At 40.4% G+C, this 25,738-nt stretch overlaps 1 protein-coding gene across 1 annotated transcript in view; it reads left to right on the top strand.

The window, feature by feature from the left end:
- Positions 1-25,738, top strand: part of LEKR1 (leucine, glutamate and lysine rich 1) — a 178,627-nt gene that overhangs the window by 133,608 nt on the left and 19,281 nt on the right. Inside the window, exons 10-11 of the mRNA XM_064275639.1 lie at positions 11,066-11,159; positions 23,505-23,669. Of these exons, the coding sequence (XP_064131709.1) occupies positions 11,066-11,159; positions 23,505-23,669 (259 nt within the window). The remainder of the gene's footprint in view (positions 1-11,065; positions 11,160-23,504; positions 23,670-25,738) is intronic.

The raw sequence follows: 25,738 nt of genomic DNA on the forward strand, positions 1-25,738 counted from the left end.
ACTAGAGAGCTTTCTCAGGGGGTTGCTTTGAAATAGCACACCCACTTGAATGTATATGTTTTCCCACTTTTTTTTTTCATTTTAGTTTTGTATGATTGTAATCATGCCTTCTGTTATAAAATACTGGATGAGAAGGACAATTTCCATAAGCCTTTGGGAAACAGAGACATCACTGAACTATTGTTCTGTTCTTCTGCTCCCTCCTTTTCTTGTGTCCTTGCCTTTTTTCCTCTTCGTTGTCTATGTTTTAGTCTGTACAGAAGCAAGCATGATATTGCCCAGTCATTTCATGACACTAAGTTTATTGACATGGTATTTGTCACTTAAAAAAAAAGGCATTCATGGACCAACAAGTTATCATATAACCAAGGGCTTTTCCAAGGAGGAGGATTGTCCTCTTTCTTTGTCCTAGGCTAATTTCAGATTGCATCTGCCTAGTCCTCTACTGTATCCCTGGGGCCCGGCATGGGTAACCACTCAATAAATGTTTGATGAATGAAAGAATGACTTGCTTTGGGTAATTCAGTTAGACAACAATTATTTGTTGATCATTTACTGTATGCCAAGTACTGTGGAGTTCCTGGGTGGTGCAGTGATTAAGCAGTTAATTAATAACTGAAAGTTTGGTGGTTCAGATCTACCCAGAGGCTCCTCGAAAGAAAGGCCTGGTGATCTACTTTAGAAAGATCAGAGCCGTTGAAAACCCTGCTCTGAAACACACGGAGTCTCCACGAGTCAGAATGGACTCGACAGCAACACACAGAGTCTCCGTGAATCAGAATGGACTCGACAGCAACACATGGAGTCTCCAGGAATCAGAATGGACTTGACAGCAACACACGGAGTCTCCAGGAATCAGAATGGACTTGACGGCAGCTGGTTTGGTTTTGGTCCACCCTGGGGATACAACAGTGAGTCTGAGATAGTCCCTGTCTTCACGGAGCTTGCATTCTAATAGAAGAAATAGTAAAAAAAAAAAAAAGAGAGAGAGAGAGAGAGAACTAACTAGAATAATTATAGATTGTGATCATGGATATGAAGTAAGTAAAGCGTGTGTTGTAGTAGAGACTGACAGTAGGGGTGCCTGCTTTGAATAACCAAACCAAAACCAAACCTGTTGCTGTGGAGTCAATTCTGACTCATAGCAGCCCTGTAGGACAGAGGAGAACTGCCCCATAGGGTTTCCAAGGAGCACCTGGTGGATTTGAACTGCCGACCTTTTGGTTAGCAGCAGAGCTCTTAACCATTGAGCCACCAGGGCTCTTAAAAAGTGACTTCCGAGGTGACACGTAAAGGAAGACAAGTGAAGGTTCTGTGTCAGGAATCTGGGAGATTTACAGGCAAAGAATGAGCTTGGTCGGCTCTAAGGAGGACGCAAAGGCAGTGTGTCTGGAGGTGCAGCAGTTGTGTGAAGAGCAGGCAGAGCCAAATCACTCAGGGCCCACAGGCCTTTGGAGTTTGGGTGTTATTTCAGTGTGATGAGAAGAAACCACTGAAGGGCCTTAACAAGAGGAGAGGCACTGTAGGAAGGCCATTTCGGCTGCTGGACGGAGAAGGTATTGGGCAAGTCAAGTCATTTACTCTTTTGATATCAAAGGATTTTATTTGTGGTGAAGCCTAAGAGGTGTGAGAAAAATGAAATCTCTACCCCCTAGCCCCTGCAGGTTATCGAAGTGTCTTACCCAAATGCATGGCAGTAGAATAGCCAGGACTTACTCTATGATGAGCTAAACAGGATGTATTGAAGCCAGGTTAAAAAGACATCCTGAAGAACAAGTACCTTTTGGACGCCTTTGACATTACTGTCCAAATCTGCCTGGAAACTTTGTCTTCCTTTGTCTTCAGGGACAGCTTATTTGTTATCCAGCCCTTTGCTGTTGGTGTTTTGGCTCTTTCCTGTCCCTCCTGCCATCACCAGATGTTCCCCGAGGTCCATGGGCGGACTTTACTTTCCTCTCCCTGCTTTGTTTTCAGTAAACTGACCTCTCCCAGCTGAGTGAGTTTGCTCTTGAAGCTTTGATTTGAGCACCCAAGGGACCTCTGAAGAGAGGCGCCCTTAAGCAGATGGAGGTGTGAATATCCTTCCAAAAGAAGAAGCTGAGCTCAAGGAAAACATCTGAAACACCGATATTTGACTACACCCAGAGGTTCTGGCTCAGTAGATCTGGGCAGTGCCCAGGAATCTGCACCAGCCAAGGTCGCAAACCACTGGCATGGAAGTACTGTAACTGCCCAGGCTGCCAGAGCTGCTCAGGAGGCCAGAGCCCAGCTCGCTCTGGTGGCAGCTTGTGGGTGCAGATCCAGGCAGCCTCAGACACAATGGCCCTCCTCACCACCCTCCCCACGGCAGAGCCCTTGCTGCTGCTGTTGTCTTTGGGGTCGTTATGAAAAACGTGGCACTTAATTTAGAAGCTGTGTTGTTTCAGAAGAGGAGGAAAAGGATATATAAAAAGCCAGAACTGACCCCAGAAAAAGACTGACAGAACTTCGGGATTAGGAACAGAAGAGGAGTTAGTGACTGGGAGAGAAGTCGCCCTTTAGTGCAAGTCTATTTAAGTACCATACGTTGTTCTCCTCTTCCCCTCCTTCCAGCTGAGAAAACTCTAAGTGAGAAGAGGCTTCGCGGAAAGGAAGGACATAGGTCCTTTGGGGTCATGGGATGCGAGGTAAGAAGGTCTGGCCAGCTTGGTCACAGAAGCCACGGGGCTGGCAAGAGGGGCCTTTGTGGAGGAGGGATGCAGTACCAGAGAAGGTGGCTGCTTTTAAATTCCATGCAAAGAGAGCTCTCAGTTCCCACATTTCTGGGCCACAGGTCTCTGCGGCCAAGGCCAGCTCTGCTCCCGGTACCATTGATGTGGACGCCACTTCAGGTGTGTTGTTGATTAAATGGGGTTCTGTGGGTTGGCCTGGGGGCCTAATTCCATTTTCCTTGAAAAATATTTCTGTGGTAAAATGTGTTCTAAATTCCCTATAACCGACTTACAAATTCATTTTAAAAGGACAGCTTGGAGAATGCCCACATATAACGCTTGGAGAAATTCATTTATGCACTGCCCTGTGGCCTCCAACCAAACTGCTGGAATACACAGCTGTTTATAACAGGTTCTCATACCCTATGCATTCCCCAAAGCTGTGTTATCCACAGCTCAATAAATTCCGAGAATGAACAGAGAAAAAACTTCCTCTGACGTCCTTGCCCACAATGTGACAGGAGTGGTGAGGAGCATCAGAGGAGAAGCTTAGCTGTAATCAGAGTTCAGGTGCAAGTTGCTCGTGTGTAAAATAGTCTGTGAAATAAATTATATATATCTATTTCTGTCTTTCTACAGTAAATGAAGTTTACTTGATTGATTCCTGGCCCCAAAGAACATCTTTCAGGCTATAGGGACATAGCCCATATATGGTCCTCCATGACATTAGCTTCTCTTCCTTGTTCCTGATTCTCTCCTCTTTCTTTCACGCTCTCTCTCTCACTTCCTTTTTTCTTTTTCCTTTTGGATTGGAAGCTATAAATCCTTGCTCCAGAAAAATACACACACAATTTAGCAAATTATTTCAGGAAGTTCATGGCTTTTCCTGTTCCCCCGTATGTGACAGGACCCCATGGTTGAACATACCTGCTTTCTCGTTCTCTCTCCGTCCCTCCCTCTCATCTTCAGTCCCTCCTTCTCTCCCTTCCTGTTTCTTCTTCTTCCGCTCTCCTGCCCGCAGTCCAGAGATTTCACAGTCATGGAACCTCTGAGCGAGCCTGTGACCATGATCTTATCTGGTCTTCACACTACCCGGCCATGATGCTACTTACTGCTGTGACGCTCAGTGGGAGGGATAAGCGGGCGGAAAGCCAGCCCGGATCCTGGCCTCCTGGCCTCCTGGCCTCCTGCCACAGAAGAAGGCTTGTTTTTCATGTGTGCCTGCACCATCCCCCTTGTCACATTTGGTGTCCATAGAGCTGCCCCCGCCTCGAGAGAGCATTTTTCTAATTCACCGACCCAGAGGTGAAGCCATTTTCCAATATGCGCAGAGAAAATGGCATATGGGTGGGGCAGTGGCCCTCGCCTGGGAAGCAGGCTTCATTGTCCACATTCTGTAGATGAGGAACCTGAGGCTAAGCAGATTTCTTACTCGGGTTACGTAACTGGCCAAGACAGAAACCAGGCTCCATTGGGTCTGACCTAGAGCCCATGTTTCCTCCCTGTGGTTGGCACAGCTCTCTCAGGATTTGTCTTGAACGGCTAACTTTGGTCAGCTTCTCTCAGCCTGACTTTTCTGTCTCAACCATGCCGTGACAGTGAGCCTTGGGGAGACCCACAGCCCTGCAGAAAACAGAAAATCCCAGGGTGCCTCCTTGGTGTCCCCTCTCTCCCCTCCCCTCCCTCCTTCATAGCACCTCTCTCTGCTCCCCCAAGATTCTTCCACTCACTTGATGAACAGGAGGCAGTGACTTCTGCCCCCTGCATCCCCAGTGTCTTTGCAAAACCAGAAGTGGAGTTAGAATTTCAGATTGAAAATAGCCTGAAAACCTTTCACCTCCACTTTCTAGAAGAAGAAAGCCTCAGTGTTTAGTGAGGTTTGTCATATTTCCACAAAGCCCAGAAGCAGTGACAAGGGTAGATTTTTGTATGTATATCAGAAATTAGATTCTTTTTGGTCTAAGAATTTAAAAGTTAAAAAAAATTTTAAACAAATACTCTTAATTGTGAGTAGAAGCTAATTTGCCTATTTTGCCAGCTCCAAAAACGTTATTATTTTTGATGCCTGATGGAAGTACAGGGTAAAATGCCACGGGTGGCCACACCCCCACCCTCCCACCCCCCACCCCAGGTAAGAAAAGGCGGCATGATACACAGAGAGCCCTCAACTGGCAGAAGCTTGAGCTAGTGTTGCCACTTATGAGTCGTGTCACCTCGGATAGTCGTTTATCATTCAGGGTCTTTGTTTCTTCTAAAAATGAGGCAATTACATTATCTTATTTCTAAGGAATGGCAAGAGAAAAACCATGTCTGCCTTTTTTTTTTTTTTTAAACCACTGTATCCTTAGAGGCTAAAACAGTGCCTAACACATAGTCATCACTCAGAAGATATGTACTGGATGAATGGCAGTGTATTTAATCCCAGCCAACTGATGACAGGATTTAAAACAGGGAGGTTCTACCATTATTTCTCTTAGGCCTACAGAGCTTCCGACTTGCCAAAAATCAGTGCTGGGAATAAAGTTCAAAGCTCCACGATTCTAGTGGTAATCTTCTTCATTAGATTCTTAGTAAAATCCCAATTTAGGACCTAAATCTGTGTTGCTTCCTATAATTCTAAAGCATTGACAGGTCTAAGAATTGGCTCTGAAGAGGAAGTCAGATATATGTATGCAGATTTTCAGCTTTTTATAACATGGAAAATAACAGAAGATGCCTCTAACAATTAGTGTTTTATTTTCCATAATTCTTCTAGATTTCTAGCAAAAATGTTCACTAGAGTCAATGATGGTACTTTATCATGGCTTTCAAAACAAAATTGCTTTTTCTTTATCGATGTCTTACGATGGTCACACTTTAAAGTCCACAGGCATACTATACAAGTGTCTTCTTCTAAGAATCAAGATTACCTTTTTTTCACATACAATCATATCTCTATATGTTCCATTCTAATAGGGACAGGAAGTGCTTGTATCACCACATATAATTATTCTTTCTTGCCTTGTCCCCATTAAAGAGTTGTGTTGAATAGTTCTTAGAGTCAAGGACTCAGCAGGAGTTTCTGAAACCATCCGATGTCCAGCCAACCAGTAGTAAGCAAAATTTTCATCACAGATGCAAATTCATAATTTTTATAACAGTTCACTCAGAACACCTTATACTTTGTGAAACTGTCATAAAAGAACTTCTTTTTTTTTAATTCAGTAAGAAATTATCACTTTAGGTAACTTTGGTGAAGGGTAAGAGAGTATACAATACTGGGGAAGCCAGTACAACTTATACAAGGCGGGGTCATGGAAGCTCCATTAAAAAAAAAAAGAAGAAAAGAAAAAAAACAAAGTCATTGCCATCAAGTCAATTCCAACTCATAGCGACCCTATGGGACAGAGTAGAACTGGCTCATAGAGTTTCCAAGGAGTTGCCTAGTGGATTCAAACTGCTGCCCTTTTGGTAAACAGCTGTAGCACTTAACCACTATGCCACCAAGGCTTCCGGAAGCTCCATAGACACATCCAAATTCCCTGAGGGACAGAATTACTGGGCTTAGGGCTGTGGGGACCATGGTCTTGGGGAACATCTAGCTCAATTGGCATAACATAGCTTATAAAGAAAATGTTCTACATTCTACTTTGGTGAGTAGTGTCTGGGGTCCTAAAAGCCTGCGAGTGGCCATCTAAGATACTCCACTAGTCTCACCCCTTCAGGAGCAAGGGAGGTTGAAGAAAACTAAAGACACAAGGGAAAGATTAGTCCAAAGGTCTAATGAACCACAGCTACCATAGCCTCCACCAGACTGAGTCCAGTACAACTAGTGGCGCCTGGCTACCACCCAGCTGCTTTGACAGGGATCACAATAAAGGATCCTGGAGAGAGCTGGAAAAAAATGTAGAACAAAATTTTAACTCATAAAAAAAGATCAGACTTACTAGCCTGCAGAGACCAGAGAAACCCCGAGAGTATCTCCCCTGGACAGACTTTTAGCTCAGTAATGAAGTCACTCCTGAGGTTCACCCTTCAGCCAAAGATTTGACAGGCCCATAAAACAAAATGAGACTAAAGGGGCACAGCAGCCCAGGGGCAAGAATTAGAAGGCGGGAGAGGACAGGAAGGCTGGTAATAGGGAATCCAATGTCGAGAAGGGAGAGTGTTCACATGTCATGGGGTTGGTAACCATGTCATAGAATAATATGTGTACTAACTGTTTAATGAGAAGCTAGATCTAAAGTACAAAAAAAAAAATCACTTTGTTAACAGTGTTTTAACGCTGGCATAAAGACCTCTTTAAAACGTTAAAAAGCAAAGAAGTCCATTTAAAGACTAAGGTGCGCCTGACCCAAGCCAGGGTGTTTTCATTCGCCTCATACGTATTTGAAAGCGGGGCAACAAATAAGGAAGACCGGAGAGGAATTGATGCCTTTGAATTTTGACGTCGGTGAAGAATATTGAATAAACCATGGACTGCCTGAAGAACGAACAAATCTGTCTTGGAAGAAGTACAGCCAGGATACTCATTAGAAGCATGGATGCGGAGACTTCATCTCACATATTTTGGACATGTTATCAGGAGGAATCAGTCCCTGGAGAAAGACATCTTGCTTAGTAAAATAAAGGGTCAGTGAAAAAGAGGAAGACCCTCAACGAGATGGATTGATACACAGTGACTGCAATAGTAGGCTCAAGCATAACAGCGATTGTGAGGATGATGCAGGACTGGGAAGTGTTTTGGTTTGTTGTACATAGGGTCACTATGAGTCAGAACCAACTCGACAGCACCTAACAACAACAACGACCCCAGCATATTATATTTTAGGTGCCGTAATCTACTAGACTTCCACAGTTTTTATAATACATATAACAGCAGTGCTTTGTACTAGGCCCATCAGAGGGATATATATGGAAAGAATTTTAGTGGTATCAAAATTGTAACTATCTCTACCATTACCATTTTTACCGGTTGCTGTCGAGTGAATTCTGACTCATAGCGACCGTATAGGACAGAGTAGAACTGCCCCATATGGTTTCCAAGGAGTCCCTGGTGGATTCGAACTGGTGACCTTTTGGTTAGCAGCCATAGCTCTTAACCACTATGACACCAGGGTTTCCATAACTGTCTCTAGGGAGACTGAAATTCTCACTTTCCAAATGTTTAGTGCCATCTACTTTGTAGTAAAAGTAGCTCTAAATGTACTCACAGGTACCCATCTGGAAATGCTCGTTGAAGTTTTCTAATCAGCAAGACCTCTTTTCAAACAGGAAACTTGCCGTAGGTAATAAAGTTAATCAAATTGCCAGGATTCTGCTGTCTGACCACTTCTAACAAGCCCATGGCCAGCCATATGCATTCTATGATCTGGGCATTTTGAAAAACAGATGAAGTGCTACTTTATTTCCATTCAATGCTGCTCCTTATTTTTATCAAGATTGTATATAAAATGGTGTAGTATTTTTTGAAGGTTGTCTACCCTGTTAGCTTTCCATTGGCTGCTGCAGCAAATTACTACACAGATTTATTCCCTTACAGTTCTAGACTCTTAAGGAGCTAAAACCAAGGTGTCAGTGGGGCTGGTTTCTTCTGCAGGCTCCAGGGAAGAATCCATTCCTTGACTCTTCCAGCTTTTAGAGGCTGCCAGCACTCCTTGGTTCCTGGCCCCATTAATCTAATCTCTGCTTCTGTTGTCACATTGTCTTCCCCCAAATTGACCCTTTTGCTTCTCTCTTATAAGGACCCTTGTGATTGCATTTTGAGCCTACCCAGATAATGCAGGACAAGCTCCCCATCTTGAGACCCTTAACTTAATCATATCTGGAAAATTCCTTTTGCCATATAAGGTAACATATTCACGGATTCTGGGAATTAGGACATGGACATCTTTGGAAGCCACTTTCAGCATACCAGAGTCCTGGTGGTACAGTGGTTAAGAGCTTGGCTGCTAACCAAAAGGTCAGCAGTTCAGATCCACCAGCTGCTCCTCAGAAACCCTATGGGGCAGCTCTACTCTGTCCTGTAGGGTCACTGTGAGTTGGAATCGACTCAGTGGCAATGGGTTTGGTTTGGTTTTTTATTCAGCATACCACAACTGCGATAAGTTAAGGATGTCTATTTATAAACCAAAAAAAAAAAAAAAAACCTGCCATTGAGTAGATTCCCATTCGTGGTGACCCTATGTGTTTCAGAGCAGAAATGCCGGTAGAGTTTTCAGTGGCTATGACCTATGACCTTTCAGAAGTAGATCACCAGGACTTTATTCTAAGACACCTCTGGGTGAATTCGAACGGCCAATCTTTCAGTTAGTAGCCAAGCACTTAACTAGTAGTGCTACCTAAGGACTACCCATAAATCCTAAAGCAATCTCTGGGGGAAAAAAAAAGTTATAGCTAATATGCCAACGAAGGAGATAAAAATGAATCATAAAACACATAAGTATCCAAAAGGAGGCAGAAAAACAGGAAATAGGAAACAAAGAAGGACAAATGAGACAAATAGGAAACAACAGCAAGGTGATAGATTTAAACCTAACCATATCAATGATCCCCTTAATATAAATGGTCTAAACACCTCCAATTAAAATGCAAAGATTATCAGCTTGTAAAAAGAAAAAAATGAGATCCAGCTATCTGCTGCCTGCAAAAAACATACTTTAAATGTAAAGAGTGCCGTTGAGTCGATTCAAAAGTATATTTCAGAACAAAGAGTATTACCAGGCATAAAGAAATTCTTTTCGTAATGATAAATGTATCAATTCAGGAAGACATAACAATAGTAGACATTTATTGCCTCTAATAATAGAGCTTAAAAATACATGAAGCAAAAACTCATAGAACTGCAAGAAGTAGGCAAATCTACAACAGTAGTCAGGGATTTCAATAATACCCTCAATCTGACAAAAGCTGTGTAAGACCTACACAACAAAAACTGTAAAACATAGCTCAGAGAAATTAAAGAAAACCTATGTAAATGGAGAAATATACAATGCTTATAGAACAGAAAATTCAGTATTGTTAACACTCATTCCCAAATTGATTTATAGATTCAATGCAATCCCAAATACAACTCCAACAGACTTTTTTTCTAGAAGTTAAACTAATTCTAAAATTTATATGGAAATGCAGAGGACCTAGAATAGCCAGAACAGCTTTGATAAAATCTTTGAATAGTCAGAATATCAAAGTCACGTCCTGACTTCAAGGCTTATCTTAAAGCTACAAATAATCAAAACAATGTGGCATTAGTATCAAGACAGACAAGAGTATCAGTGGAACAGAACCCAGAGTCCAGAAATATCAAGATCAAGATCAACTGATCTTCTACATGAGTGCCAAGACAATTTATTGGAGAAATAATAGGGTTTTTAACAAATGGTGCTGGAACAATTGGGTTTCATCTACAAAAAATGAACTTTGATTCATATTTAAAAATTAACTCAAAATGGATCATAGTTTTAAATATAAAACTTAAAACTATAAAAATGTTAAAAGAAAATGGTGATTATGGAAGGGGGAAGAAGCCCTGAACAACAAGTCATGTTTTTGCCACTACTGATGATATTCAGGGAGCCCTGATAGTACAGTGCTTAAGCGCTCAGCTGCTAACCAAGAAGGTTGGCAGTTTGAATCCACCAGCAGCTCCTTGGGAATCCTGTGGGGCAGTTCTGCTCTCTCCTGTAGGGTCACTATGAGTCAGAATAGACTTGACGGCAATGGGTTTGGATTTTTTTGTTTGTTTGTTTTAGAGATATTCAAAGCCTTAATTTTAGTGTTTCTGTGAAATTTTCTCTTGAATCTCCCAAACTTATTTCTACCCAGAGATTCACAAACTGAGATTTAAGATCCTTTATTTTTGGGCTAAGTGGATTTAAATGTTAAAGTGTTCTTTACATTTTCTAATTTCTAATATGTTTTGTACTATACCACATCTCTGACATTTATACTTCACCTTAATTTTATTTGTTCCTATTAGTATCTGAGGTAAGTAAAAGAAAAATTCAGCAGGAACTGCTGGCATTTATTGATTTTATGGCATATCCCAATATATTTTCCTTTTTTAAGAAACAAAATATTGTCTGGTATTAGAATTATCAACTTTTTGAACCACAACTTCTTCTATTTGTGACTCCAGATGTGTTGCTACTATTTTATGCAAAAATAATAATTTATAACTTGCTAAACAAAAATTTAGCCTGAGCACATACTTACCTTGTATGCAGTGTTTGTAAATTTCTGTGAACGGTTAATCTAGTATCTAGTAGCAGTGTATGCGTTGCTACAGAAAATAAACAGACTAAGTTATGAAATAATATTCTCTGAGTGAGGAACTGAAACTGGAGAAGAGTGTTAGGAGTGAGTCTTGACTCATTTGTTGGGTTTATGGTTTTCAGAGAGTTGATGCTGATTTCACATCAGAAAAGCATCGAGCAGCTGCAGGAAACCCTTAGACAGAAGCTGCTGAGTGATGATAACTGGAGGGAGAAGGTAACGATGATGTGCTTCTCGTCAGCAAGTGTTTTATTTGCTTTTTTAATTCTTCCCATTTGGTAGAAGACCGTATCCCAGCTACATTTCTTTGCTTTTGTGCACTCTTTTGGTTCCTTCTGGGATTCCTAGACCAAATATGCCTATGGTGCATGTCTTTTCCAAAGCATTAGACAATATAATGGGAAGTGAAAGATAAAAATAAAACTTGAAGTCTTGCAAGATTAATATAGCCCTGAGTTTTCATGCAAAAGCATGATTTTTACTTTTATATATTAAATTTTTTCTCATAAAGTGGCGGGGTCTGCATTTGACCATGTTCTTAAAAGCAGGGAAATATTAATTCTAACAACTTCTGTGTTTTTAACAAGATAATATAAGAGAATGGAAAATGACTAAAAATTATTTAATTATGAACGTTTGACATGTTTATCCTGGCAAAGTAAAAATGAATAAGTATTTAGCTTTCTGGCTATTAATAAAGAAAATGTTCACTCAAAGTATGTAGAACGGTGCACTGATTTATGTCTTTGGGCTTTTCTCTATTTTTCAAGGATTCAACAATGAGTATGTATTACTTTCATGATTTTAAAAGAATATAGCAGGTGATGTTTTAAAAATTCGTTAGTCCCTACCTTCCCAGACCATGCATAGGTATAGTCATTGGGGTGATGGCCTGGTACTTCTAGACTTATCCCTGGGCCCTGTCCTGCACACTAAGCCAAAGCCTTCCCCAACCCCTTCTCTTCCCCAACCTCTGTCTATTCCTAACAGTAGCCTTCTGCCTTGGCTTTCTTAAATTTTCCTCTAGAACTGTAGCTAGCCACTGAAATTCAGATTGCTTGGCTGAAGCCCTGACGGCCTGTTTGGTTATTAACAGATTCTTCTTCTTTGGGGACTGGAGCAACAAAGTTAGGCCACCTTCAAACTAACATCCCCATCCAAAGTACCCCAGTCTTCCACCCAACATACTGAAACCCTTTAGGTTTGCTGGCTCACATCAGGGCTGAATTTGTCACCTTCATTTCCCAACTTCAAGCAGTTGGCCATTCTCAGCCAGGACTAGCCCAGTGCCGTCGAGTCGAGCCCATTGTAAATTAATTCTCCTTCCCTTCCTCCTCCGGATGCGATGCGCAGTCAGGCTGTGACAGAAATGATCACTGCAATAATGGTTCCATGTCGACAAAAGTTAAAATTTGAGAAGATGGACTAAAGAGTTGCCATAAGTATCTCGTTCTTATTTTATTTTGTTTTATACTGGCTATCTCTTTTCCTTCTTCTCTAAGGATCATGCTTCCTTTAATTCTTTTTAAATTTACTAGCCTCAATCAGTGTACTTAATTGGCTGGTCTGCTCTTATTCATTTCTCTCATTCTAACCAGTTCATGTTTAAAAGTTCAAAAAGAGGTGGAACGTTCAGCCTAACCAGTAATCCAAAAAAAATGAAAATTGAAACAATGAGAGTTTTTGTTTTTTCTTTTTTACTCATCCAATTGATAGAACGGTTTTTACATTGTGGTGAAGTGAGGTAATGTCTCTCTCATACTTACTCTTTAAGAGATTGCAATTTAAAGCAACCTTTTGGAGAGCAGTTTGGTAATGTGTATCAAAAGACACTATAAGGCTCCCATCTTGTGATTCAGAAAATTCACCAATGGAATTAACATGGACAAAGATAGATGGATCCTTCTCTTGCCTCGGACTCCTCCTGAGTGCCTTCCCTTGGACCAACAGAGTGACCTTTCCAGTCTTCACATTTGTAGAAGTTGCCCATCTCTGTCTTCACATCCTGCTAGGGGCTTTCATGACTGGAGAAGAGGTCTCTGTGTTCACGAGCCACTCTAGTACTGCTGCTCACTGTATCCACGTCCTGAGATGCTGACATAAGTGAGGAGAGCAAGTTGTGTTAACATCCAACCATATAAAAGTATTATGTTCTTGCTTTATGCTGTGAAGCTAATTTAATAGTAAAAATAAACCTATATAAGATTCTCTAAGTTCTAAGACCATGACATTTTTCTAATAAATTAATTATACCCACAGATGAATTTTCAGATGTATAATTTTCTATAGTACAAATGGACACTTCATTATATTGAGAGGACATGACTTCTTATTAATAAGTGTTATCATTTAGCTTAGCAGTGAATCAAGATCCAGACAAATAAAGCCAAAGAATGATAATTATGTCTTGGCTGTGTTAGCTATTGAGACTATGAATAAAAAGTTCCCTAAAAGTTCCCCCATGAGATAGGAGAATCACTAATATGACATTGTCATCTTTCTCGGGTCACCGTGCCTTTGCGTAGGAATGAAATGTTCCTTTTACAAGTATATCATACACATATTAGAATAAACTTCATAACTTAAATGTTTTTAACATTCAGGAAAAAAAAGTAGATAGCAGTTTGTGCCTGTGCTTAATTATTTTAGAGTATGTACAAGGCACACAATGGAATCAATAGTTGCTATGCAACAAGGATAGCACATTTTAAAATAACTGTGTATTTACTAATTGTCATGGATTCACGTATTGCTTTGATGTGAAGAAAGTAAATTAATGTGCATGCTGAACCTTTAACATTGGTTCCAAAGGCACAATGTTGTTACTGTTCACTTCAGACTTTGTAATTAAATCTCTTATAGCCATAGTGTTTACATAATCAACTCACATCACTTACTGCCTATCATTTTTTAGTTCAATAAACAAATTCTAAGCTAGACATTATCAAAATATCACATTTAAGAACATTTTTAAATTGCACTGTTGACCTCATTTTGGAAAGTACATAGAGCTTTTTAAAACCAATAACTAAAACAAACAAACAAAACCTTAATTCTTGGCTGAAGCAATTGGACTTATGGTGGAAATGGGGGAAGAGGCAGTTTATTCAAGAAACAGCCAATCCCAGTATGGCTCCCAGAAGCCCTTTTAGCTCAATAATGAAGTCACTCCTAAGGTTCAAACTTCAGCCAGAAATTAGACAGGCACATAAAACAAAATGAGACTAAAGGGGCATACCAGCCCAGGGGCAAGGACTAGAAGGCAGGAAGGAACCGGAAAGCTGAGAGTGTTGACATGTTGTGGGGTTGTTAACTTATGTCACAAAAGAATATGTGTACTAATGTTTTAATGAGAAGCTAGTTTGTTCTGTAAACCTTCATCTAAAGTACAATAATAAAAATATATATATTAAAAAAAAGAAAAGATAAAAGGTAGGAAGACTGGAAAAGAAGTAAAATATTCTGTATCAGCAGATGATATTAAATGTATACATAGAAAAATCCAAAAGAATCTAAATAATTTGACTTAATAAGTGAACCTAAGTGAATTCACTTAGTAAGTGAATTTGCTGGCTACAAAGTCAACATACAAAAAAAAAAAAAATGTGTTTTTATCAATTGGAAAGTGAAATTTAAAAGACAATACCAACTACAATTTTTAAAAAAGCCAAGTCCAGAGTTGAAAGAAGGCAAACAAAAATCTTTTTAAAATGGAAGAGCCAAATGGCCTAATAATTCCTAATGTAATTCAGTGTACTATTAATGAGCTGTAAAAGAATAGCTATAAAATACAAAACTTGACAGAGTTGAAGTTCTTATTGCCAAAATACCAATTTTCATTTAAACACAATAAATGGCCTACAACGATCATCTGATTTAACTCCTTAAGGTAGGTAATAAACATATCCTCATTACTACAGAGCTTCCTATATGTCAGGTCTTGTGTTGAGTGGTTTCCATAAATGTAATTTTAATCATTGTAACATTATTATTTCCATTTTTCACATTAAAAAAAAAAGGGTCAGAGAAGCTAAGCAATTTGTTCAAAGTCGTATAGCCAGGAAATGACAGAGCTGAGAATTAACATCTATGTATGTAAGCACAAAGTCCAAAACTTGAGCATCAAACCAAGATGGAGTAACAGGGATCAGATTTATACCCCCACATGGAACAACTAAAACACTGGAGAAAAGATAGGAAACAATAGTTTTGAGATATTGGACATCAGGCAACAAAGGACAGTGATTCTTGGAGACAGGAAACAAACAAGATGAGCCCTATGTTTGCCCTAACATTATGCCTTGAAAGAAATTCCAGGCCGTGGTTCAGGTGGAGCTTGGCAGATTCTCTAAATTGAAACATCAATGAGAGCCCAGGGAGATACGAGTAGCTAGAGTTTGTGGAATAGTGTACCAGAGAGGAGAGACCTGCACACAGAGAGAACTCAGGAGGGAGACACTGCCCCTTGAGTATGTGCATGACCAGCACATATGTGTTGAGGAAACTACTCAAAGCTGGGAAAGAACTACCTGAAAGGATTAACAAGAAGAGTACCCAAAACTCACACAAGACCTGGAATAACTTTTCCTGCCAGCTGTCTGGAAAACCTCATAATTCACAGAGCATTGGGTTAAATACTCAGAAGGATCTTTTAGTAAGTAAGGAATAATTAACCGTAGACAAAATGCTGATCTAGTCCTGCCTAAGATATTTTTAAAGGAAGACCAAGAAGAAACTGATTCCAAGAAACTAAACTTCATCCCAGAAGAGAGCTGAAGAATATTCATAGGAATACAAAAATATTCAGCACCTAACAAGATAAAATTCACAACGCTTGGCATCCAGTCAGAAATTGCCACACATGCAAAGAAAAAGGAAAATAGACCTATAGTTAGAAGAAAAACCAACAAGTAAAAACTGACCCAGAATTGACACAGATGTTTGAATTAGCAGACAAGGACATTAAAACAGTTATGATAAATATTCCATATGTTCAAAAGCTAGAGGAAAGATTGACCATGCTAAGTAGAGACATGGGAATATTTTCAAAACTCAAACTGAACTTCTGCAGATGATGACAACAATGTCTGAGATTAAAAACACACCTAATGGCACATTAGACATTTCGAAAGAAAAGCTTAATGAACTTGAAGATATAAAATATATATTTTTTTTTGAAGATATAGCAATAGAAATTATACAAATTAAACAAGTGAGAAAAGAGAAACGAAATGAACAAACAAAAACCAGAGAACCGTGATCTGTTAGACAAATTCAAGTGAACTAATATATGTGTAGGTGGCTGGGTGGTGCAAAAGTTTAAGTATATGATTACTAGCCAAAAGGTTGGCAGTTCAAAACTACCCAGAGGCACTGTGGAAGACAGACCCAGTGATATGTTTCCAAAAAGTCAAAGCCTTGAAAAACCTATGGAACAGTTCTACTCTGCACACACAGGGTCACCATGAGTCAGAACCAACTCAACAGCAACCAACAACAATAAAATATATTTGTAATCGGAATCCCTGAAGTGCAGAAGAGGGGACAGAAGAAATACTTCAAGAAATAATAGCTGAAATTTTTCTATTTGATGGAAACTAAACCCACAAGAAAATCAATGAGTCTGAAGTAAATGAAACTAAGCACAGCAAGGCACATTATAATCAAATTGCTCAAAATCAGTGATAAAATGAAAATCTAAAGAGCAGCCAGAGGAAAGAAAGACATGTTATGTATAGAGGAACAAAGATAAAGATGACAGCAGATTTTTCATTGGAAAAAATGCAAGCAAGAAAACAGTGGAATTGAAAGTACTGAAAGAGGAAAAAATACAAAAAATAAAACAAAACTATTGACCTAGAATTCTATACCAACTGAAAATATCTCTCAAAATGAGGGTGAAATAAAGACTTCTTCAGATATACAAGAGCTGGAAGAATTTATCACTGGCAGACCTAAATGTTAAAAAAGCCCTCAGCCAGAAGGAAAACTATCCAGTGGAAATATGGATTTGCACAAAGTAATGTAGAACACCAGAAATGGTAACAGTATGAATGAATATATGAGGATTTTTTTTTTAAGTCATTTTAGGTCTCTTTCAGATATAGTTGGTGATCTAAACAAAAATATAACAATTTAATATAGGGTTTATAACATATGTAGAAGCAAAATAACATGGAGGCTGGAGAGGAGAAATGGAAGCGTACAATTGTGAGTTTCTTATATGAAATGTTGTATTGCTAGAAGGTAGACTGCATTGAATCAAAGATGTATTCTCTAAACCCTTAAGGAACCACAAAAATGGAAAAGTAAAGTGTTATGGCAAAGAAGATAAAAATTGAATTAAAAAAAGAAAAAACTTAGTCCAAAAGAAAAAGAGGAATATGATAAAAGACGAGATAGGACAAATATAAAACATGTAAGAAGATAGTCAATTTAAAGCTAATCATATCAATAATCACATGAAATGTAAGCGGTATAAACCAGAGATCAGCAATTTTTTTTCTATAGAGCCAGTTAGTAAACTTTTCACCTTTATGTGCCATAGAGTCACTGTTTCAACCACTCAACTCTGCCACTGCAGCATAAGAGCAGCCATGGACAATAAGTAAATGCTGGGCATGGCTGAATTGAGTCTGTAGGTCATAGTTTACCAAGACCTGGTCTAAATATCTCCATCAGAAGGCATAGGTTGTCATATTTGTTAAGAATACAAGACCCTATGACATGCTGCCTACAAGGAATACATTTTAATATAAAGACACATATAGGTTAAACGCAAAATGATGGGAAAAGATATACCTGCTAACACTAATCAAAATAAAACTGGAGTAGCTATATTGCTATCAGGCAAAGTAGATTTCAGAGCAAATAAATCAGAATATTTAGAATATTATCAAGGATAAAGAAGGTTGTTTCATAATGATAGGAGCCTTGGTAATGCCGTGGTTAAGAGATACGGCTGCTAACCAAAAATTCGGCAGTTTGAATCCACCAGCCACTCCTTGGAAACCCTATGAGGCAGTTCTACTCTCTCCTATGGGGTCTCTATGGGTTGGAAATGACTCTACGGCAACAGGGTTTTTGGTTTCATAATGCTAAAGGGGTCAATATACCAGGAGGACATAACAATCCTAAACATTTATGCATCTAATAACAGAACTTAAAAATACATGAAGCAAAAAAAAAAAAAAAAGAACTGAAGGAAGAAATAGGAAAGTCTACAATTAGAGTTGGAGGTCTCAGTAGCCTACCCTCTATCAATAATTGATATAAAATAGCCAGAAAATCAGTAAGAATATAGAAGATTTGAACAACACTATTAGCAGACTTTACCTACTTGATATTCATGAAACTCTTCACTCAACAACAGCAGAATATGCACTCCCCTCAAGTGCATATGGAATATTCACCAAAATAGACCGTATTCTGGGCCATAAATAAATCTCAATGAATATAAAAGGATCCAAGTCATACAAAGTATTTTCTCTAACACAATGAAATTAAATTATAATCATTAACAGAAAGATCTCTGGAAATTTTCCACATATTAGGAAACTAAAACAGAACCCCAAGTCCAGGCCTTTAACCACTAAGCTGTGTATACTTGAGGTGAAACAAGCTGATTGGAATAACTAAACACGCAGAGCCGTATAGTCCACCAGAAACACCTCTGTGTGCACACGCTTTCCACCTCATTGTACTTTTATGACCTTGGTGAAGTTACTTAACTTCTCTGAGCCTATTTCTTGATCTATCCGATGGGAATAATGATCATAATTATTGTATCTTCTTCCGAGTAAGAATTAAATAAAGTAATACATGAGAAGTATCCTTTACCATACCACCTTAGCTCCTGTTAGGTACTCAGCAGACATTCTCTCCTTCCAACCTAAGTTCACACAATTCTTGGTAGAACTTGGCCTGCAGCCTAAATATTCTGATTTTTTTTACTATACATTTTTTTTGGAGAATCCTCTGCCTTTATAATTTATTTTTTCAGCAGTTAATTCAGAAATAGTCTAAAGTGTTGGTTTTCTTAAATTTTTTTTTCCTCAGTATTTGCCTGTAACTTCTGGAAAATGGTATAGTAATTTATTTTCAGGAGATATATTTTCAAGAATAATACATGCCTAGCAAATGTAAGTAAATCATCTCGTCCTTACTTTGGCATCTGAAATTCCCATTGATTTTAAAAGAATAGAGTAATGCTTGTTATAACATGGTAATTGGCTTCGTGTGACGTTAGGAAACGATAAAAATGGAAGTTAACCACAAAGGTCTCACTTGGAAAACAATTAGTGACTAGACAGTATTTGGCACATCAGTGTTAGACACAGATGTCATAAAATGTTCATTATGCGTTTCAACAACAGGTACAAAAGTAATTAAAGAAAAACACACTCATGTCACTCTGGAGTCATCAAGGAGGTCTTGACCAAGGAGAGGATAAAAAAAATACAGAGAAATAAAAAGCAAAAAAAAACAAAACACAACATAAAACCTGGAGCATGCATGTAGACAACAACTGATTTTCGTTTGTATAACTCTTGAGCTCATATATCATTAACACTTTTCTCTTAGAAATCAATTTCCCCCATGAGTATCAAATTTACTATTATCAAGTGGTTCATGCTTTATATGTGCGCCATTATCAAACTCAGTATTTTGCATAAACATTAAGCCCTGATATCCAAGATATTTGAAGCTAACAACTCCTATCAGTAGATGAAAACGTCAACATGACAATCCCGCATGAATTCATCTTCTCAATGGCAGATAACACACTGGCTTAAGCAAATCATTGTGTTCGTGGGCTCGCCATTTTCTTCAAACTAATTGGCCATGAAGGGACCAGTCGCCTCATCTCTCCATCCTGTGGCATCCATACACTCAGCTGGCTCTTAGCATCCTGTTGCTGCCCCCCTAAATCTTTACAAATTCCATCGGAAGCTCATTGTTTTGATTCTCTTTCTAATGTTGGGCAATTTAAAAACCCAACTGGTAACAGTCAATCACGTTTTTCCTTTCTACCCACAGTGTTCCCTCTCCCTCCCTCCAACCATTCCTTCCTTTCTTTTTTCTCTTTACGTACAATAGTTCATTTCAAGGGACAGTCCTGGGCTAAGAAGATCTCCTTGCTTCCTGACTCAGATAGAACAGAACATTCTACTCATTCAAGCAGTCAGCCATCCCCTCTTCTTCCCTGAAAGCTTCCTTTGTTTCCTCTTCATCAAGGGACCCTGCTGCTTTCCTAAATGGCCTCTTCCCCATAATAAATTTAAAGAACTTCTTTTCAAAAGGTCCTTCTAAAGCCCTCTGTCCTCTAATTTACATATTACCCTGTCCAGCTTACTTTGGGTACATTCTTGTTCTCTTAATTTGATCAATCAGTCCATATTTTGAAAGATGCCTTTTTGTCCTAAAATAACTGCTTGAGTCTGCCAGTTAACAAGGCATTTTTTGAACATTTGGTCTTTCAAGTACCTCAGCACACATTTTTCTTGAGCTTCTCAAAAAATATTTGTTTGGTTCTTTTTTTTTTTTTTTAGATAGTATCAAGGCATCTTGTGGGTTATTAACTCTTAAAGTTATAGCTTTCAACTTTTCCAAATGTTTTACATTTGATTTCCTTCTTTCATGTGTTTGTGACTTATCTACCCCAGTGTAGCTGGTGCAGAGTGATCTTTAAAGAAAGTGGTAGAAGTCAGCTTGGAGAGGTCCCGGGCTGCCATGTACAGTGTTCTTGTTGCACCCAGCCTACAAAGAGCACAGGCTGGGTGGGGGGTGAAGGGAGCTGGAATCCAGCCTGCATCTGCTCCCCAAGTCCTGTGCCTGGGCATGAGGCTGTGTTTACCTGAGGAAGGGGGTGCTCTGTCAGTTCACATGAAGTGCCGTATGGGCTGGTGGTGGCCCACTAGAAGGTCACGTACACTAGTTTTGATTTCTGTATAATGCATTGAGAAGCCACTGAAAGAGAATACAAGGGGACAGTTTGTGTTTTGTAAAGAGCACTTTGCTGTGCGTGGCCCAGACTGGAGAGGAAGTGAGAGGCCAGTCAGGAGGTGATGGTACTCAGAACTGGGGTGGCGGGCGTGGAGACGTAGAGAAATGAATGTATTCAAGGCATCTTTGGGAGGTAAAATGAGCAGGGCTTAGTGCTGGATTGAGCGTGCAGGGTAAAGGAGAAAGAGGTGAGGAAGATGACTCCCCACTCAAGCAACTTTGGTTGGTGGTGCCATGGCCTAAAATGGGGAGAGCTGGGGAGGAGCAAGGTCCCTGGACAGGGCAAACAGTTTGCACTCAGCTACTAGCTGAGAGGTTGGCAGTTCAAATACACCCAGTGGTGCTGTGGAAGAAAGGTCTGGAGATCTACACGGCCATTGAAAACCCTATGGAGTATTGTTCTACTCTGGCACCCATGGGGTCACCATGAATCTGAATTGACTCAACAGCAATGGGTTTGGGGGAGGAACAGGTTTTTGGGGTAGGGGAAGTGTAGCCAGATTTCTGTCCTGTGAGACATCTAAATGGCTACATGCAGGAGGCAGGTGGATGTAAGTATCTGGAATTCAGACGAAAGCCCGTTCCTTGTTCGGACTGCCCGGAAGCTTTACTAGTCTTCAGCAGGCTAAAAGCTGCCCATCTGAGCAATCCTATCATGTTTCTAAAAAACTCATCAGTAGCCTTCCCCCCAGACAATCCAGAAATTTATTTTGAAAGAGCCAAAACAACTCCTTACATTGAGTATAAACATAATTACTTTGCCCTGGGAAAATGCTCGGTCCTGCGCCCAATGCAGTAAATCCATAGACCCCACACTGGGGTTGGTCTTCTGTCTGCATTTTACTTGATTAAAAGGGGCTTCCAGTAAACTGTCCTGGAGCCCTGGTGGCATAGTGGTTAAGAGCTCGGTTGCTAACCAAAAGGTCTGCAGTTCGAATCTACCAGCCACTCCCTGGAAACTCCATGGGCAGTCCTACTCTGTCCTATAGGGTTGCTACGTGACAGCAACAGATTTAAATTGTCCTAGTAAACGTCCTGTTTCCTGGTATCCTGACTTAAGTGTTTGCTGGAAAAATTCAGATTGACCTCTCTCCCCTCCTCTTAGTGGCCTGGATCACACAGTGAGTGTCATTTACTCCTTTCCAGAATTTATAATCACGGCATCTCGTAAATCTAGAGCCAGGCCATCACTAGGAATTCTTCTCTAGTCTCACTAGATAAGCTCCCAGGCCTGAAAGTTTCCAGTACGGGTAGGCGTGTACTCTCTATTGCTCCAGTTGTTATGTGCTGTCGAGTTGGTTCTGACTCACAGCAATCCTATAGGACAGAGTAGAACTGGCCCGTAGGGTTTCCAAGGAGTGGCTGGTGGATTGAACTGCCCACTTTTTGTTAGCAGCCCAGCTCTCAACCATTGCACCACCAGGGCTCCATTGTTCCAGTAGGCAGAGCCAAAGCCAATTGTTAAAAGCCACAGGGCAAGAGGTCCAACTAAAGGAAGAAGGGCCTAATGCTTAGTACTGTCTGAAAATGGAAATGCCTGCTGGGGAGGGAGGTGTGAGTGATGGTTAGTGGAAGGGTTGAAGCACAGAGCAGACACTCATTTGATGCAGATTCCACGGGAGAGACTGAAGACCTGAGCACAGAAATCATCCCCACTGACTGTTGCATTCTTGCTCTTGCTGGAGTTTTGTCTTGTTCGCCCTCATGACAACCCCCATTGAGACAGTTACAGCCTCACTGCACTACTACTAGGAGAGGTTACATTCACAAACTCAAAATCGCACAGTTGGCAAGTGGCCGGGCCAGGATCTAGATCCAGGATTTGAACCCAGCTCCATCTGAATCCAGGCCCTCATTCATTCTCTCCACAATTGACAGAACCAGGGGATTTCTAAGGCTCCTTCTGGAACTGTGCTTCTATCTGAATCAAAATATCGATACTGTTGTTCTTTAATCATTCTTCTAGCCTTGTCACATTAAAGCAACAGTTTGTGAATCCAAAACTTTCTATGACCTCTATCAAGAAAATGCTATTTGAAGAATCAACATTTGCCTTGGTAACCAAATCCAAACCCTTTTCCATAGTCAATTCCGACTCACAGCGATCCCTGTAGGACAGGGTAGAACTGCCCGCATAGGGTTTCCAAGGCTGTAATCTTTACGGAAGGAGACTGCCACATCTTTCTCCCACGTTGTACTTGGTATCCCCACTGAATTTTAAGCAGAACTGTGTCTAAGGGCCTCAAGATCTTTTTCATCCTTTTTTCTTACAGAGTTGGTTGCAAAGACTAAGTTTACAATGTAAATGTACAGAAGACTAACCTTTTAACATTTCTGAAAACTGTCGTAATAAAATATCCTGAATTTCCTTCTTATTTTAGTCTTTAAGACAGTCTTAGAACTTTGGGTCTAAGGCTCATTTTTCTGACCCAAGGTCTAAGTCAGGAGGTTTTGTGTTTTGTTTTCAATTTGTAAATATTAGATTCTCTAAATAGGATGAATGTGCTAACTTTAAAGAAAAATGGCTTTACATGTGTGTTAAACGCTGTGTTCTAGATGGAAGCTGAACGTGCTGAGGAAAAAGCTCAGCATTTAGTTGAATTTGAGGAGCAGGCTCTTCTCTTCAAAGAGGAAACCAAGCTGATACTTGATATTGAGAAGGAAAAGTACCAAGAAATGATCAAAAAGTACCAGAAAGAACGAGAGGAACTGCAAATGAAGGTGTGTGCTTGTGCTGGCTGTCCTTACATACGTAGCAGGTCTGAAGCCGGTAAGGCCACCTGAGTGTGGGCTGTTTTCATCAGCGGTTTTCATCACGGACACTGGGCGTCGGTTTTAGCCACAATGGTAAGATAGTTGGACTTTCTCCAAAATGGATAACTGAGATAAATTACGTAAGCATACAATGCAGTTATGCCTGGATTTTTTCTTCCAAAATCGACTTATTTTAATAGCAATGTACACTGTGTAAGTAATGCACCGGATACTGCAGTACCTCCAATATTGAAATATCAAAAGATAATGCAGTGCTTCACCCAGTTCAGGGCTTCTCAACAGCTAGAGCTTGTCCCTTTTTGTTGCTCATGTTTTCAATTCTGAACATTTTTGAATGAAGGGAAATATCTTTAAAATGCATCTCAAACCTTCCTAATTTCTTTAACAAAGTACCCTGAGCATAATTTAAAATTTCCTTAAGGTTTCCTTTTGCCCTGTTTTCTATAGACCCCTCGGTATAGCATAGGGAAAATATATGTGTATTTTCTTTAATTTATATTTATTTATATATATTTTTGGAACACGTTAAGTTATGCCCAGGAAAAGTGGCTTTATATGTGTGTTAAGCACTATTTTCTCTATTGAATACCACTGATACTGTTTTTTACTAGCCAAGGAAGCTGGCTAGTTCCCATCTCCTTCCTTCGTCCCCATCTCCCCCTCCCCTGCCCCCCATTTTATTCACTCTTTTTAACCAGGATCCAGTTTTAAATAAACTTATTGAGCATGGAAACCATTTGAGAGTCCACGTAAGTTACACATCACAAGAAGCCTGAATGGCCTCTGCTGAGGTGTACAGGAGGTATGGCACCGTTGTTTCAGTAACGAAAAACAGGCAAGCCAACTACAGGGCGGACGACCAGCACAGTTACACAGGGCCCCACGCTCGGAAAGCCCTTGCCCTTGGGGTTTTAATGCTCTGCAGTCCCTGTCTTGAAGTTCTTTACAGTATTGTCTTTGAATTTATGTTTTGTGGATCTGATTGAGACAACGGAGCACGTGCCTGGGCTTGGAGCCCTGGGTCACATGCAGCACCAACCCCTCTGGATGGGTTCTAGGCCCCATCCAATCTCCCTATCTCCTCCTCTGCTCCCCTCGGGGCTCTCTGCCCTGAGCTCCTGGGGTCCCCCCTGCAGGGGATTGCCTGCATTCTGCCATTGCCCTTCCTGGGGACCTCAGCATGGACACCGGGAGGGTTGGGGTCTGGCAGTTGTCACTGGTGTCTTGGAGTGGGGCAAGGTATCGGGCGGACCCAGGCTCGAAGTACAATAGTATGTTTAGTGGGCGAATTGGCTGGGACCCCTCACACCCCCATTCCAATTCAGGTACTGCACACGTCCCAAGGCACAGGTTGCAATCCCTTGGGGGTCACTGTCTGCGGTGGGTTGGGTGGTAGGCTCAGGGGGAGGGAAGACTGAATTTTCAGTTTGCATTAGCCTGCCCTGAAAAGAGGATAATATTTTCCAAACAAAGCAATGAAATACAGGACAGGAATGGGAAAATAAAAACGTTTTAGAACACATTGGCACCTTCCCATACCAAACTTAAACTACCTTAAACCAAAAACCAAATCTGTTGCCATCAAGTCAGTTCTGACTCATAGTGACCCTATAGGACAGAGTAGAACTGCCCCATAGTGTTTCTAAGGAGGGGCTGGTAGATTCCAACTGCTGTCCTTTTCATTAGCAATCAAGCTCATAACCACTGTGCCACCAGGGCTCCTAAACTGCCTTAAGGTACCTTAAAAAGAAGCCTGGTTGCGTAGTGGTTAAAGTGCTTGACTGCTGACCCAAATGTCTGCAGTTGGAACCTGCCAGCTGCTCCATGGGAGAAAGATGTAGCAGTCTGCTTCCCTAAAGATTTACAGCCTCGGAAACTCTACGGGACAGTTCTACTCTGGAATAAGGTCACTATGAGTTGAAATTGACTTCACAGCAATGGGTTTGGTTTGGTTTAAAACCCCAAAATACAAACCTGTTGCTGTCCAGTTGATTCCGACTCATAGCGACCCTATA

This window comes from Loxodonta africana, chromosome 23 (genome assembly GCF_030014295.1).
Source record: "Loxodonta africana isolate mLoxAfr1 chromosome 23, mLoxAfr1.hap2, whole genome shotgun sequence".
Taxonomy (NCBI): domain Eukaryota; kingdom Metazoa; phylum Chordata; class Mammalia; order Proboscidea; family Elephantidae; genus Loxodonta; species Loxodonta africana.